The 17,176-nt window shown below is 39.9% G+C and overlaps 1 protein-coding gene across 1 annotated transcript in view; it reads right to left on the bottom strand.

Moving 5' to 3' along the window:
- GRXCR1 (glutaredoxin and cysteine rich domain containing 1) overlaps positions 1-5,912 on the bottom strand; it is a 37,363-nt gene extending 31,451 nt beyond the window's left edge. The window contains exon 1 of the mRNA XM_044418271.1: positions 5,524-5,912. Coding sequence (XP_044274206.1) covers positions 5,524-5,912 — 389 coding nt within the window. The remainder of the gene's footprint in view (positions 1-5,523) is intronic.
- Positions 5,913-17,176: the final 11,264 nt, after the last annotated feature.

The raw sequence follows: 17,176 nt of genomic DNA, 5'->3' as shown, positions 1-17,176 counted from the left end.
GTGTCTGAAGAAGTGCCTGCTATGGGACCTGATATGAAGATTGCTATAGTTATTCTGAACTATATACTATAACTATATAGTTATTCTGAACTACACCACTCACTGGAGAGCCAGCGTGGTGTAGTGGTTAAGAGTATGGGACTGGGACTCAGACGATCTGGGTTCTAGTCCCCGCTCAGCCATGGAGCCAACTGGGTGACTTTGGGCCAGTCACAGACTCTCAGCCCAACCTACCTCACAGGGTTGTTGTTGTGGGGATAAGATGGAGGAGGAGAATAATGTAAACTGCCTTGAGCTCTTTGTAGGAAAAAGGCAGGATATAAATTGAAAAAATAAATATATGAATGAATGAATGAATGATGGTTAGAACAGCAGATACTGCTTTTTTATACTCCAACTGCAAAAATACATGAGGAAGTCTTTAAATCCTTTCCGAATCTTAAATATCCCCTTTCTGAAATGCAAGCTGTTTTCCTACAGTATGGTCATGTTCAGCAACTGGGTTCAGACAACATAATAACTCACCCTCAAAAGCTGAGTACGGGTTGAATGTAGGTTATTGTTGTAATGTGTATTGTAGTTGAAATGTGGGTTATCATGTTGCTTGATCTCAGGTACACTAACAAGCCATGTTTGTTACCCATAAACAATTCAAAAAGAGAAATCATGTTTTGCTGTTCTGACATTGTGAACTGAGTTGTTCACCACAGTTTTTTAAAATCTTGGTTGGGTTCAGACCTGTGGTTCAATGGCAACCCATATTCAGTCTTTACTCAAACCTTGAGTGTGGGTTATTGTGTTGTCTAGACTTGGTTGACTTCCTATTGGGTTGTCAACAAGACTCAGAGTTTTGAATACCACACAAGGTTTGCTAGTTGAACTACTACCATGAATTGTTCCATACAAACTAATTTTAATAGTTTACATTTAGCATAATAACATGAACATTCCATTATCACAAGAAGCAAGCAATGCTTTGGTATAAACACATTCTTTTCTTCCCCATCCTACATTTAACATCCAACCTGATGACAAATTGAGAACTCATAGAAATGTTTTAATAAAATAAATAAATAATAAACTCAAATTTCACTATTTTGTGACATTGTCATTGGTCCTAATAAAGCTCTTGCCCAGTTATGGTTGTATTATTCCCAAATATATAATAAAAGTATAGTTGTATAATGTAAGTATGGTTCTATTATTCCCAAGAAAAAGAACTGGGATGTAAAAATTGTGGTTTGTCCAATTTAGATTGCCATATTCCAAGTATGGCAGACGCATCTGTAAGAGGAGAATAGCGCTCGTGGTCTCAAAAGTTTCTGAGCTGGGTTACGTGTCATGGAGCACAAGCCTCCACTTGGTTTGGTGTGGCAGGCTGAACAACTACAGTTCCTCATTCTAAGTCTCAAAACCTAAAAGCATGAAGGAAGGACCACCTAGGAATTGCTACATCACCTTTTCTTCTGACTACTTCAGTTCACATCAAGAAGATCTGGAGAGATGTTGCCATGGCAACTGCATCTCCCTCCTTGTTGAAGCAAGCAAAAGAAAATGAGAGGGGCAGGGGTTGCTATAGCAACCTTTCCAGTCCAGACACCAGCAGTAATCAAAAGGAAAGTCTGAAGGGATAAATTACACTCCTATCGAGGCATTAGTACCAATACCTTCTTGGAAGATAGAATAGCTCTGTGTTTTGCATATCAAATTTGTAAAAAGACAGACGTACATTAGTGGCATGGCAAACTCTTACAATGCTTGCTTTCTGAGGTAAAATTTGCCATTTCCAAGAGCATGGAAAGAGATGCAAAACCACACACTTACACTTTTGAAATTACAGTCCACTTCTTTGCACTTTGTATTGGTCGTGTTAGCAATCATCATTTCTCAGCGTACTGCTGCAGTGGTTGCCATTGGTTTACTTGCTGTCTGATCTTTATCAGGCATTACAATAATATATACGAACAGCATCACAGGCAGTTTGTTAGATTTGGAAACTTCCCTGAAGGCAAACTACCTCCCTGCCCCCACTCTCTCTCTCTCTCTCTCTCTCTCTCCTTCCTACCTGTCCTTAATATTGTTATCCATTTTGAGCATCTTATGAAAAATGGGAAAAGATAGGAAAAGTTAATTTCTTTTTTAAATCCCCTCCCCATCCCTCCCCCCCAAAAAAAAACCTCAGATCAAAACATTGATGGGCCTTTTCTTACATTCTTCCCTGTTGCTTTTCTGGATGAGACAAGCTGCCCAGGTTCCTTTTGCAACCTTTTCCCATGTACAATACCATTCTATTGACTTTGCAGCATAAACAAGGGATATATAACCCAGTGAACTATGACCCTCTGTCATTTAGAGAGAATTAAAACGCAGCATTAGGCACAAAGGTCTTTACAGGAACCAGTTACACTAAAATCTAGCATGGCACTGTTAACAGCCCTTGTGTCGAAATGGCAGAAATCAGTCTCTGTTGCTGGACTGCTGAATAAGATGCATTATTTCTACATTTTTTTCCAAGGGTTTCCTAACAATGGACACATTTAATAAAACATACGGGGTTACAGCTAGATTTAAGCATGTGCAATGGAAACATGTTGCCTCTATTATGACATGAAAGGCCAGATTTCTGAAGGGTCATTTTACATACTTTGAAGCTCTAATGCAATTGCCACAGACTGGACATTTTTGCATCTCATGGCCATTTACTTCGACCTTTCCACCCTGTTATTTACCAGGGTCTTCTTTGTTTTGCTATTTCCTCTGGAAATAGCTGCTTTGACATTCTGCATTGCTACAGACCTCTCTTGAAGGAATGTGACACCGGGGCAACCCTGTATCTGCAGATAGCTTAAAACCAGGTGCGCTGAAGTGCATGGAGGCACGTGTCTTTTGACGCAAACTCAGGCCCAAATCTCCAGTATTGCATGTGACTCATTACAGAGCCAATAAACAGGGATAATAGACAATACATGAAGGCTTAATCCTTGACTATTACTCCTGTTTAGAATGCAATATGTAAGTATTTAATTAAATCAGAAATAAAATTAAACAATAGATATCTTTTAATTTAATTAAACCAGAAATAAAATTAAACAATAGATATCTTTGATCTCATGCATTTTAAAGAAAACACATGTTTGGGGGTTAGGATTAAATAAACCATAATTTCCATGACTCATTTCTCTCGAATTCCTATTTTTATTTTAAATAGCAGATTGTAGTCTAAATATAGGAAATGACACAGGGGGTGGGGTGTTCAAATCAAGCCACTTTTTTCCCTACAATTAGTCACAATCAAGCCTTATGAAGAGAAAGAATGCTAATTCAGCTTACAAAAGCTTTCCCTATATTAAAATTTAGCTGAAATCCCATCCACAGTTACCTGGAAGTAAACCCTACTGAATACTGTGAATACTCTGAAATGATTTTCAGAGTAGACATGTATAAGGATTAGGCTGTTGACATCTTATGTAGACAAGTTGACAGAAGTTCTGAAGTATATATATTTTGCACAGAGGGGCTACACTATATGTTGGTTAAACCTGTTAAAAGTTATGTAATATGACTGGAGAGAGGATATAACCACATTTTTCCATTCTTAATCCATTTTCATAAGCTGAAAATTAATGCTTCACATATGTAATCATTCCCAGACTTCACATGAAGTGCAAATAGCATTCATTATTTTCAAACTAAAAATCACCAGAAGGATAATGATAAGAGAGATGCATAATTTGTATCAATTTAAAACCTGAGAGATCACACAAGGAATTACTGTCTTTCTTCATTAAGTAGGATGGACACAATCCAGCCAAAGTTAAACATATTTAAATCCCATGGATTTCAGCGGCAAAGAGTGACAGGGCAATCTTTTGCCTGTCAATTCAGAAGAAAGTCTCACTCATTTCAGTAAGAATTATTCCGAGGACTGGGCTTAGGATTGCTGCCTTACTTAACTCTGCCACTAAAATCAGTGAGCCTTAGAAATGCCTAACCGAGGTGAGGTCATGTCCCTGTGCTTGTATAAGCAAACAGCACTCTTCAAGGCTTCATTTGAGCTGGATCTCACCAGGTTTAGCACTGTCCTTTACACTTGAAAGCAAGGCTTGCATAACAGAAAGGAGACTCATCTGTAAGTTCCCAATTCACATTTTTGCTTCTTTGAAGGAACTTGATGAGAGCCTTACACAAGTTTATTTATTTTTTTATTTAGGGGACTTCAGAAACATATCTGCAGTATGGGGCTAAAAATGTTGATCACCCTTAAAAGTTTACAAGCGTTACTGAAGCCAGGAACAATTAAGAATCGGTTGTTGTCATTGTTGCTGTTATATCTTATTGAAAGGCTAATAGGAAATAGGTTTTTACTCTACAAGAATTGGTCTGTGTTTGTAAAGGTGCTGAGTAACCACATCACATCTTGGATTAAAAGAAAATACTTTCAGTAGAGACATGCTTAAAGCAGAGTTGCCTGAAGCAGTCTACATTGGACAGGCAGAGTCTAAAGGGAGTGTTGCATTTAACCATCCATTGTTATGTCTCTTTGGTCTCAATTCAGTTGAGAAAGTATGAACAGCAAGATGCTAGATCGTTTGGTCCTTCCCTCATTGTACATATGATAGCCAGGATCCAAAGATCTATCATGCCAGTCCCATGGGCTCAAAGAAACACTGAACATGGCTTTCTTGAAAATCACTTACCATGGCAAAGCACTTGTGAAACAAAGGAGGGTTTCAAAGGAAAAAAATGTTAAAAATCCCAATAGACATGGCCTATTGGGCCAACTTTTGGTAAAGTTCTTAGGATCCTTGCCAAAGGATATACAGATGTATGTCATTTCCTTTTATTTTACTGTACAATATTCCATACAAAGTAGGGCTCTCACTACTAATTAACAATGTAAACATGCATAATCCAAGGCACATGAAAAGATGTTCATGCTCATTCATACTCATCACATGAATGACCACTGAGAGTCCTGTTTGTCCTAGCATCTTTCAGACCTCCTTGAGCTATGATGTTTGCCAATGAGATAAAATGACCAGTGAGTTATAAGAAGCATAAGACCCAATTTGCAGCCCCAAGCAGTGTGTTCAGATAGGATCCAACAAAAACAGAGATGCCTGTATATCCACAAAGCACTTGAAAATAATTTTAATGCAACATTTCGTGTTGACAGTCTTTTCCGGCCCCTGTGGGATGTTCACCTTTGGTTTCTTTGGGTGGGATTAAATCTGCAGGGCCCTGTTGGCCACCTTTAATATAAATAACAGCTGAGAATGTCAACACTATTTTTAGCTACAAGGAGAAAAATATCAAAGTTGCCAGGGATCTCTGGATTAAAAGGTGTGCACACAGAACCTCTTGTATTATAAAATAATCTCTGGGTTTTTGTTTAGGAATGAGTTCTAAATTTTATGCTTGTACATGCAAACAAATCTCAAGAACTGAAATCCTGGAGAGACACAAAAGAAGACCAACAGTAACTGTAAGGGAAGGAGCAAAGCTGTTTCACTCACCTCAAACACTTTGGTCAAATTGTCAAAGAGGACTTGACCAGCACTGACTTTATGCTTGACTCCTCTAACAGTACCATTTTTGCTGAGGATGTTGACTCTTTTAGTGCCAAATCCCCTTTCTTTGGCGGCTCTCATTAAAATGAACATGTCACCAGTCTCATTCTCATTTTCATCACATTCAGATCCTAAATTTCCATTATGTTGTCCATCAGATTCACTCAGTCGGCTGTTTGGGTCAGTTTCTGTGCTGCTTGTGCATTCAGAATCCAGGGAATCAGACGTTTCTCCATCAGCATACACCTCCTTTAGGACTCTCCCACTATGAGAAGATGCAATTCGAAATCGGACTTTCCTCGGCTGCCTCTCACCCTCACCCTTGGCGTCACTCTTAAACATTGTCCCATCTGTTGATATAAGCCGCTTACATTGTCCTGCTCTAGGTTGTCATCACATTTGCCAGTTTCTCACACTTAAAACAATATCAAAGTTGTTTTCCAGTGACAGCAGCACTGTTCATATGAAGCGAACATCTAAAGGAAAGAGGATTCCCAAGAAGCTACAGAGCTGTACGGCAATTAATAATGAATGGATATGTGTGCTATGGTTACCTTTAAACTAAAACCTGTAAAATGAGATCCTCAATTAAAAATGAATGATCCATTGTGTACTTTTTCAGTAGCAGAAGGGGAAAAAAGTGAAAGAAATACTGTATGATTAAAGAACAAATGAACCCTGAAGCTATATTTAAGACATAAAACATGGATTGATAGAGAAATAGGAGTAGCAAAGATACAATTAAGAAATCTTCCAGAGCTCTAGTTTCCAGAGATTTGGAGCACTGGTGGATCCCCCATGTGCTGATTGGATTGATCTGAACGCTGATGTCCTTAAGTGACATATTCAGGAGCAATCGCAGACCAGTTGCCTGCTGCACCTTCCAAGCTGAGCCTTCTTGAAGTAGTTGGCAGTCATCACAGAGTGGAGTAGTAGTGCAGCGTAGCCCAAATGGAAATCGGCTAAAATGTGTTCACACAATATGCTCTACAAAATCTTTGGCAAATCAACATCCTCCCTCTAGCACAGCTCATGTGCCAAAAGCATCTATTTTTGAGTAGGCTGGCTCACTCTGAAATTGGGGGAGTTTGAGACTTTCACTTTGCACATATATGTGATACCACCTCTCTCTCTTCCTTGAAATGCTTCCGCAAAACTCACTTTCTTTGGCTAATCTTCATGCACACTTACCCAGAAGTTAATCCCACTCTATTTAATGGAACTTTATTTGCAGTAACAGTGTATGAACTGCAGCTGAGCAAAGGGATCCTAAAGTGAAGGGGATGGGACTTTTTTGTATTTGCCTCCTTCCCGTTGCTTCCAGGGGGAGAGTGTTTACTACACTCAGGACTTTTCTACACAAGGCGGTTCATCTGAGGAATCTGCTTTCACTTTTGTCACAGGACTCAGATCTGAGCGCAGCAGCATTTCCTTTCCTGCTTTGTCAGTACGTAACTCCTAGATGGCACTGTGGTATAGTGGAATACAGCAAATACACAGATGGAAAAAGTGTTTTGTTTCAGATATAATAGCACATTTCCCTGCTCTAAAAAATCTCACCAACATTTTTCTGGAAGGAAAACGAGAAGCGGCATCAGAATGGGAGGGTGACAACATCCTTCAATTAACCCACAAACAACCAAGGAGACTGAATGACCAGTGCGCAACACATGTCTCATATAGAAAAGCTAAGTCTAGAAGTAAGAAATGTTCAGGCTATGAATACTTTTTTGTTCAACCAGGCCTGGTGGGAAAGTAAACCACATGTATATGTTGTGAAGGCAATGAGTACACATTCTTGAGAAGACTCAGGATATACTAAATCACACCTATCTGTAATAACCCATGAGGTAGTCTATGCCTATTATATCTCACGTTTTGTTTTGATGCAGGAAGGCATCTGTGACGGTTGCAAATCAAGAGCAAAACAATCAGATAAGTGTGTGTTAATTGGTGCTTCTGTGGTTGTTGTAAATTGCATACATTGGACGGGTTTCTATTTCTCACTATATAATGAAATAGTTATTTAGGCATAGGGCATTTCTCTGGGGGAAAGACACTTGTTGCTTTCAGGTGATACCCTGTAAGTTTCAACTTTCTCTCCTGCAGTGGCTGATGTGCATGCTTTATAAAACTTATTTACCTGGATGAGCAAAGTTTCTTTACATAGGTTTGAGCTGGTATAGTTTCCAGTTCTGGGGACTTACTGGGGGAAGGAGATGGGCTAGGATCATGTGGTTTCTTGGCTGCCAATAATAATATCCCCCATAGTGTCCTGTTTGTGGCCCACATGGGGCAGCCACAATGGTGGAAAGCTCCAGCTCTGTACAAGGAGGACCTTGTTAGACATACCTGTGCCCCTTCCACTCACAAAGCAGGGAGAACAGCATGCCCTCCCAGGGACCACAGGACTGTATCTTCAATCCTTAGTCCCAGACATCGACAAGCTTCATGCATGAGTAACAGCACCTGCCCATTTTTTCCCTCCTTTGTCTCTCTCTGTGTTGCCCTCACTCCAAAGTTGGGATAGATGGATGCATATATATCTGTCCGTGTGTCTAATGAGATTCACAGCTCCCAGTGACAAATCTTTAGAATAACCAATCATTACAACAGGCCTGTGAGGTAGTTCATGATATCACCCCATATTGATGAAAGAAGACATTGACTGGCAGGGTTTTCTTGGCCCACAGTTCACACTGGTAACCATCATGACAGTACACCTTATAATGTCCAACTGTTGAGACAACTTTGCACATTGGTCTTTGGGGGTTTTTCCAGTTCAGGTGTAAGGATTAAGGGTGTGCATCTGTATTGGAGGAACCCTAGATGCAGACTAGAACCTGGCTGCTTCTAAGAATATGAGCTTCATCTCCAGCAAAACAGGGCTTTCTACACAAAGCAGATCAGGCTGCTTCAGACACTTTTGGTTCATTCTGGATAGTCAGAGGCAGTGTTGGGGACTTGAGCTGAGCAACTCACTGCCAAGTCAGACTGAAGTAGCCTCAGCAACTCACCTTGAACTTGGCTCCAGAGTAACAAGCGAGTGACTCAACTCGAGACTTCTACATTTTTACGACCGAGTCGTAAAAGCTCCAGGGCTGTGCAGCAGGATAGCCTGGAAGGCAGGCATAAACATAGCAGAGGTGGTAGGAGGGAGGGTGTTTCAAGGGGGCAGGGGTAGGATAGAGAGGAGGGGTTGTGATAGGGGGAAGGGAAGTCTTCAGCTCTGCCTTTGGCATGAGGGAGTCAGTGGGAGGGAGGGGCAGGGGCAGAGGTGGGGCGTACTTGAGAAGTGACTTGAGATTTGACTCAAACATTTCTTGCAATGAATTGAAACTTGACTTGGACTTGAAGGTAAAGACTTGAGACTTGACTTGAGACTTGGAGTAAAGGACTTGAATCTGCGGTGGTGTCCAGATTATGGAATATGCTCGCCAGAGAGGTCTGCCTGGCACTGACTCTCTACTCTTTTTATTTACCCATCATTTTAATAAGATAACAATATTTTACAGTTGCATTTTCTTTCTTCTTTTCTTTTTTCTCTTCTTTTAATTTGAATTAATTGTTATAGTTGAATGTTTTATGTTTATTATTGAACATTTTAATTGTATTTTATGATTATTTATTGCTGTATGCCATGCTGAGGCTATGCAAAGGACGGGTTATAAATGTTATAAACAAACAAACATATCCTTGGTCAGAGGATGCAGATAGAGTCAGTCTCAGGCTGTCTGTTAAAAATAGTTTCCAAAGACTACATTAAAAGAAAAATTGTGGCATAAAAGAAGAGGGGGGTTGGTAGGAGGGAGATGAGGGCCTTGTAGTTTCTGGACTGACAGCTCTAGCTTCCAGCCAGGGAATAACTCTACTAGAGCTCTCCTTTTTATTTGAAGCTCACTTGTGGGAAAATCAGTATGGAAGAGGTTGCACTTGAAGAGGGTGGAAGGAAATAGGGGTGCTTGTCCACTGGCTTCACCCCAGGGCAGCAGCTGGCAGCAATACCCTTTCTCCTTCTCCATGGTTTTTGTGATGGACCAGGAGAAGCTGTCAAATATTTCCCCCATTTTTAAAGTATTTCTGCTCTTACACTAATTCAGCAAAACACACAAACAAAGGAACCTTAAAGGGCCACAGGCTGCACACATCCCCTTGCCAACCCCTCCAGCTTGTCCTACAGTTCATTTCCAAAAACTGAGCATAGCTGCCAAGGAGAGGACATTTTCCAGGTGATTCATTCATAGGGTTGCCATAAGTCAGGTAATGGCACCTAAAATCAAAACATAAGCTCACATTTGCAGAAACACAGTATTCTTTGGCATTGCCCCAGCTGTGATAAATCTGTTTTGCATAAATACCATAACCGTGGTCCTTCATAAACAGATATGACTCTGGTGCACAGCTCCCCCTAGATAAGCTGCTTAGCTGAATCAGCACAGCCCCCCCCCCCCCTTTAAACTGCCTCTGTCCAAAGATGCCCTCTGCACATGGGTAGGGTCATTTGAATCTCAGCATTGACACCAAATATTTGTCTGCACACTCACAAAGCTGCCCCTTCAGTGAAACCATCTTGTGGAAAAGTTTCCTCATTGAAAAAAATATGCATGTTAGCAAGCTAACCATTTTTATTCTTGGTGAAAGGATGTTTTGCATAAAAATTTCATTGGCGAAACAGGATTACAAGACAACTTTCTCTTGCAAAACTGAAAGAGAACCTTTACTGATAATGATTTCAGAGTTCATTAGCTATTTCTGGAAGCCAGACTACTTCCTCTTTCCAGTGCTGTGCCCCAAGCTCACCAGCTTGCTTCAGATCCGTGTGTCCCTGGAAGACCCTGCTGAGCTAGTGGCTCCGACACTTACTTCCTGGCATGCCCCGTCAACAGTTGTGCAAAACTCCCTGTTCTGTCTCAGTCAACACACGTATTCACCTGAGGTCTGTGGCAAATGCTGCAAAGCTACCACAGAGAAGGGTGGAAGCAACTCTGGCTTCGCAGACCTGCTGAGAAGAAAAAGCAATTTACACTTTGTTCCACACGCCTTTTAAAACGGCAAGGAAGCCGCTCTGTAAAAATAGAAGTTGCTATCTGTGCAAACATGTCCATGTCCCTGAAGAGAAGTAGCCTTCCCCTCAAATATCAGGGAGGAGTTCAGGTCCCAACGCAGTCATGAGCACAGCTGATTTTAAAAGCTGGACCAAAGCCTTCAGCTCAGACAGTTTGTTCCTTGCCTGGCATTGGTCTCAGTTGTGTCTGTGCATTATGCTGCATCTTTGGAGTTCATTCCCTGAAAGAGCAGAATGTAGGAAGAAAGAGAGATCATTTCAAAGGGTGTGATTTCAGACAGCAGGCCTATTCTTGAGTAAGTGTGAGCAGAATGAATGTTGTCGTTCAGGTGATGACCTGCTTCTGCTCTCAGATGTAGGTGCCTGAGAATAGATATCTCAATTCACAGCTTCACATAGCATATTACTGCACCTCTCCTCCAGTGCATTGAGAAACATACTCAAAAGAATAGATGAATGGAGAGTCTTCTGACTGAATTCATAAAGGACAGTCATTATATGAATACAAAGCTCCTTTAGAAAAGAAAGGAGTGATTTCTGCTAATAATTTTCATGTATGTTGCTGTGTTTATTCTTTATGATGTGTTAATTGTTTTTAAAATATGTGTAAACTATCTTAGTGCCATTTCAATGGAAAACTGATGTATAAATACAAAGCTGGATCCAGACTCAGACATGCTTAGAGTAGACCTATTGAAAACTGCATATGATAGTTGTAAACTGCATATGTTCCATTTATTTTGCTGGAACTACTCTGACCAAGTAGATCCAGACTCATGGCTAAGTCTGGATTCAACACAATGTCCCAGTGTAAGTAAATCTGCTTCCATATTCAGTGCTAAGTGCCTCGAGTATCAGATTAGCGTGTTGCAACCTTAAATTGTCCTGCTGAAATGAGGAAAGATTGGTGTAGCCCATCATAGATTTTTGCATGGAAACACTGTGAGCTGCATTGATTTTGAGTGCCCGAACTGAAAACAGCTCACATTCCTTCAACACAGAATCATGAGTCCTCTTCAGCTCCAAATTCTTTCATCCTGTGTGCCAGTGCACACAATATTTTAAAACTCGTGGTCATGAAAAGGCATCTGCCTCCCACCTTTCAGAAATTCAACCTTTACAGACTTCAGGCCAAATTCTGCATTACATTTGAGCTCTAGTGAATACATTGCTAGCTTTTTAAAAAATGGCATTCCCCCACAAACATTCCCCCCAGTGTTAAATATGGACAATTGCTTATTAGGACAGATAACGACAATAAGAACAATGGAACATAGGCATTATTTCTGGAAAAGACAAAAATCATGAAAGAATTGAGAACACTCTGCCTTATCACATATATACAAAAACTAGTTCAGGTGCAAGCTACCTGTGGGAGTGAAGGTGAAAATAGCATTTGGTGTTTACTGTATCTACTGAACAGATCTATACTGCTTTTTAAAGATATTGTTAAAATGTACTTTACAAGAGTTTAGCTCCTAAGAAAAATGTAACACAAAAATGAAAGATGTCATAAAGCTGATAAAACAACTTCTTTTAGAATAGAGATGGAAAGGGGTTTAGACAATGCTAAAATGAAAAACAGGCCAAGAGGAAAGAGAAGTTTTAACAATTTAGTATTTTTAGTATCTTATTTTCTTGCATTTGGAAGTCCTTGTACACTGCTCCAAACCCTCAACATTTACGAATAAATAATTACCTTTTTTGTAATAAAAAATATTGCAATTATTTCCCTAGTTTACATATAGCATTTAGAAGTCAGTTTTAAGCTTTGGGATGGTTTATATAAGTGTTTCCAAAATGGTAAAATGGCATTTTGCAGGAATTGTATCACCTCAGATCTAGCTAATGTGCGCCTGCTCCTTCTATATGATTGGGTCCCCGTATCACAGTGGTAATTTCTAGAAGCAGAAACCATACTGAATGGGAAGAGGAAGAGGGTCTTTTCTCCCTGCACATGTGTTGCCTAAACCCCATGCTTAGTGCATGCAAGAAAACTACCTGGTGAAGAAGCCTTTTTGCCTCGGACTTGAACACATTTTGAAGAGAATCCACAGGTAGCCCCTGGTGCCCTGCATCCACAGAGGTGGCTGACAGCACATCAGTGCAAAGAGAAATCATGCATGTCTCTGCCCTGTCTTTGCAGGTCTCAGAAGGAGAACTTCTGTTTGTGCCACATGCTACTGAGGTTCACCTTAGTAATGTGACTAAAAGAGCACTTACAGCTGCAGCACCCATGGTCTGGAATATGCTCTCGCTTGAGGTTGGGCAGATGCCTATAATCCTCTTGATGCAGACTTTCCTTGTGTTGTGATCCAGCCAGTTATAGTTGAGATTTTATTGCTATGTTTTAATTTGTGATATTAATTTGAGTTTTACTGCTTTTTATCTGTATTGAAAGCCATTGTTGGAAGTTCTTGTGGTCAAAAGGTAGGATATAAATATTGCAAATTAAATCAATACTGTATATGAATAACACTAAAGAGGGGATGTCCTAAGGAGCAGGCATTGCGATAACAGAAGGTAGTATGTTATTCATATATATACCAAAACTCATCCTTATCTCCCCACATCTCTGGAATATGAATCTTTGCATGGGGAGCAAATATCCTGAGACACAGGTGCAGGAATGTAAAAGCACTCCCTTAAAATGAATTGGTTATAGGTGAATTCTAACTGGAAGAACGTAGGAATAGCTCAGTCAATTTTAGGTAACATAAAACTTTCTCCACTGCCCTTTTTAGTAAAGTGTTTGTTCCGCATTGGTGTCTTAATACTGAGTTATAAAATTATAAGATGTTCCACATATTTCATATTATTGATGGCAGCTCTTTAATCCTTGATCAACTATACATTATAACTGTGTGTGTGTGTGTGTGTGTGTGTGCGCGCGCGCGCGCACGTACGCACACGTTTCTCCATCTCACTGCTTCCAGTAAACCAAAAGATAGCACAATCATATTTCAGCTGTAACATTATCTGGGGGAAATTCAGCCATGTAGTAGGGATTTCATTAATTGTTTAAGTTTTCTGTAGCAGCTGGCATGCCTAAGGAAGGAACAGAAGCAGCTAATCTGCAATCTGTTGCTCTTACCCTGTATGCATGTCATCATTGGACTGCATTAATGTCTGTTCATTCCTTGATATTAACAAAGGTTCTTTGCAGGGGGCCCTTTAAAATCATATGAAACATTTTTTATTAATGAAGATACAGGAAAAGTTTAACAGATTTGCAGACTATGCAAAATTGGGTTGGATAGCTAGTATGCTGGAAGACAGAAAGAAGATTCAAGCTGATCTCCATAGGTTGGAGAGCTGGGATGAAAGCAACAGAATGACATCCGATAGGGACAAAAGCCAAGGTCTGCACCTATGAAAAATAATGAAAATGCTTAATTAAAACATAGGGAATATGTACCTCAACAATCCTACAGTGAGAAGACTCTTGGAATTGTTGTAGATCACAAGCTGAACACAAGTCAATTTGATGTGGTTGTAAAACAAGGAAATGATAGTTTGGACTGCATTAATAGAGCTTTCACTTCAAGATCACATAAAGTTCTAGTTCCCCCTGTTCCAGCTCTAGCTCTAGCTCAGCACTAGTTAGGCGTCCTCTGGAGTGCTGCATCTAGTTCTGGGTGCCACAATTTAAGAATGATGCAGACAAACTGGAAAGGGTTCAGAGGGCAACAAGGATTATCTGGGGACTGGGAAAAAAGCCCTATGAAGACTGAAAGAATTGGGCATGTTTAGCCTTGAGAAAAGAAGACTGAGCAGAGATATGATAATACTCTTCAAGTATTTGAAAGGTTGCCATACAGAGAAAGGCAAGGTTCTCTTCTCAATCATCCCAGAGTGCAGGACATGGAATATGCAGCTCAAGTTACTGGAAGCCAGATTCTGGCTAAACTTCAGGAATCTTTCTCTTGGAACAATAGACAATGGAACCAATTACTTAGGGAGGTTGTGGACTCTACTGCGTTGCTGCACAACCATCTGAAAGAGATGATTTAACTTGGAGCTCTGCATTGAGCAGAGGGCTGAACCCAATGTCCTTCATGTTCCCTTCCAACACTACTATTGTATGATTCAAAATGATGAAGATGTTGAAGCAGGGAGCATAGATCCCCCACGAGTATTCATAAAACATCTGAATAAGGTTTTTGTTCCATTTTAACAAATGAGATTCTGCAGTGAAATTTATGGCTTAATTGTGCCCAGAAAAATATGCATACACAAATATGTTTGTTAAGTATAGATAAGCAAAACCTTTAAACATTCCTGCAAATTAAGCTACATAATTGCCACCATGGTATAGCAGAATAACTCAAATATTCCAGTGAAAAGGTATTTTCTCATTTTTACAAATAAGTACTGCATTTTCTTTGCTCTTGAAAACTTCTCCAAGAGTGCTCTTCAGACACAGAAGCGAAGGTCATGTCATCTGAAAAGCCAGTCAGCAACCATCAGTAGAGAAAAACAAGTATGCAATAAATGCAGCAAAGAGCTCATTTTTCCCATTGTTTTACTGTGGAATCCATTTTCCTGATTGTCTAGGAAAATTGCCAGCGTTTTTAAATGAAATTATGTCTTTTAAAATGTTTTGAGCCAGTATATTTGGGTTTGTCTTCCAGTGACTTGCAAAACTTAGCAGAACATCTGCTTAATAACTGAGCTTGACTAAAGGGAAAAGTTTTGTTTCCTTGTTATGTGAGACGTAACAGTGTTTATGAGCACCATCAGGTACAAATGAAATGGTATAAACCACAGTCATCTTCACTGTGGTACCATCCAGAGGTGTTGAGATATGACCGTGCTGGCTGTGGATGATGCGAGTTGTACTCGAACGCAACTGTAAGGCAAAAGGTTGAGGAAGGCTTTTCTCTACTAATCTGATTACATCTGTTATTTGTGCCCAAAGCCATGCAGCAGAGGGAAATGTTCTCAATGGGGGCCGAGCATATATGATACAGCAACATTGCTGAAACTAAATTGGGCTCCATTAAAGGAGCTTGAGGAATCCAATCTGTGTGAATTCTGAAATAAGCTGATGCAATTATCATGTTCCGATGTTCATGTTCCAAACTAATGTATGTTTTATATTATATATTTGTATTTTATTGTATATATTTTAAAATGTTATTTTAATTTTTTGTTGTAAGCCGCCCCGAGGCTTCGGCAAATGGGGTGGCATAAAAATGTTTTAATAAATAAATAAAATAAATAATGTGAGGACCTTACTTTTTGGCTTTTGCATATCCTGACAAAATTTTCTGAGAAGTCAGCTCAAAAATGTTGTTGAAGTGCATTCCTAAAGGTCTGTTTTGAGAGAAAGTATTTATAAATCTGTTTTACTAGGAAACATGCTTAGAAAATATCTCAAGGGGAAATGTACATATTTAAACTGCAGTATAGATACATATACTAGAATGTTCAATACACAGGGAAACCGAAATGCTCCTTCCAGTTGTTTGATGACTGGTCGCTCTAGCGCAGTGAGTACTGGCGGGGATGCGAAAAGACTGTATAAATCGTTAGGACACAATGGAAGACGGTGGCTCCAACATCAAGGAGGCAGTATATCTACTCCAGGGTTCAGACTGTTTTTAAAGGAGCTTCTTAGGATGCTGAACTCAATTCCCAAAATACGTTCATGGAAAGCTCCTTTAAAGTTCCACCTGAAATCCAGAGTGGATAGCTCCCACTGCTATTGGAGCTACCAGCCTCTGCTAGTGGGACGAAGCCTTCGTCCGCTTAACCACAGCTTCTCTAAACTAGGTGCTAGCAGAGTAAATCTGTGGCTGCACTGCACCAAATGACTTCCAGATTGAAGTTAGTGAGAAACTGGAAACATGCTTGCTAAATTTTGACAAGCTTTAGCTTTCCTGTGCCTGCATATTCAAATGAGATTCCTGATTCATATCTTATCATTCTTCCATAATGATGTCTCCCATCGCCTTAGCCTTCCAGTGCTTTGGAGCAGTAGACTCATTCCAAAGAAATTTAATATTTGATAACTGACACTGCAACATTGCAAAAGGAAAAAAGATTCATGAAGGCCTGGACTATAATGGGTACATTTAGTAGCAGGGTAACTGCTCTCACCACAGGGATCTGAAAGCTTGACCAGGTAATAAACTGCTGCAGACTAAGTTTGAGATGCAATTTGCATTTTAATGTGTTGCCTGGGGAGATGAAGTTGCATAATTTTACATCTTCTTTGCTTCTTTTATGTGAGTAAGCATTCTATCTCCCTCTCTTCCAATCGGGGCATCTAGCAGCAAGTAAACAATACAACTCCGGTTTTGCATGCACACAATCCTACTTCAGCCTACCTTGGGCTAACTTTATACAAAGATATGTTATGTGAATATCAAGCAGCAAGAAGAGACCTTTTGCTCAGACATACATTTTTCACTTAATTTACTCTTATTTAAAGAGCAGATTTTCAGTTCACACTAGTACATAAAGAAGCACCTGTGGGTATACTAATGGATTTCTCCACTTGAAAGCTATTAGGATTCTACAAAACAGAGAGAGA

Source organism: Varanus komodoensis, unplaced genomic scaffold (assembly GCF_004798865.1).
Source record: "Varanus komodoensis strain SLA01 unplaced genomic scaffold, ASM479886v1 scaffold9, whole genome shotgun sequence".
Classification (NCBI taxonomy): domain Eukaryota; kingdom Metazoa; phylum Chordata; class Lepidosauria; order Squamata; family Varanidae; genus Varanus; species Varanus komodoensis.
The sequence above is the reverse complement of the archived record's forward strand: the minus strand, read 5'-3'. Positions and strand labels throughout refer to the sequence as shown.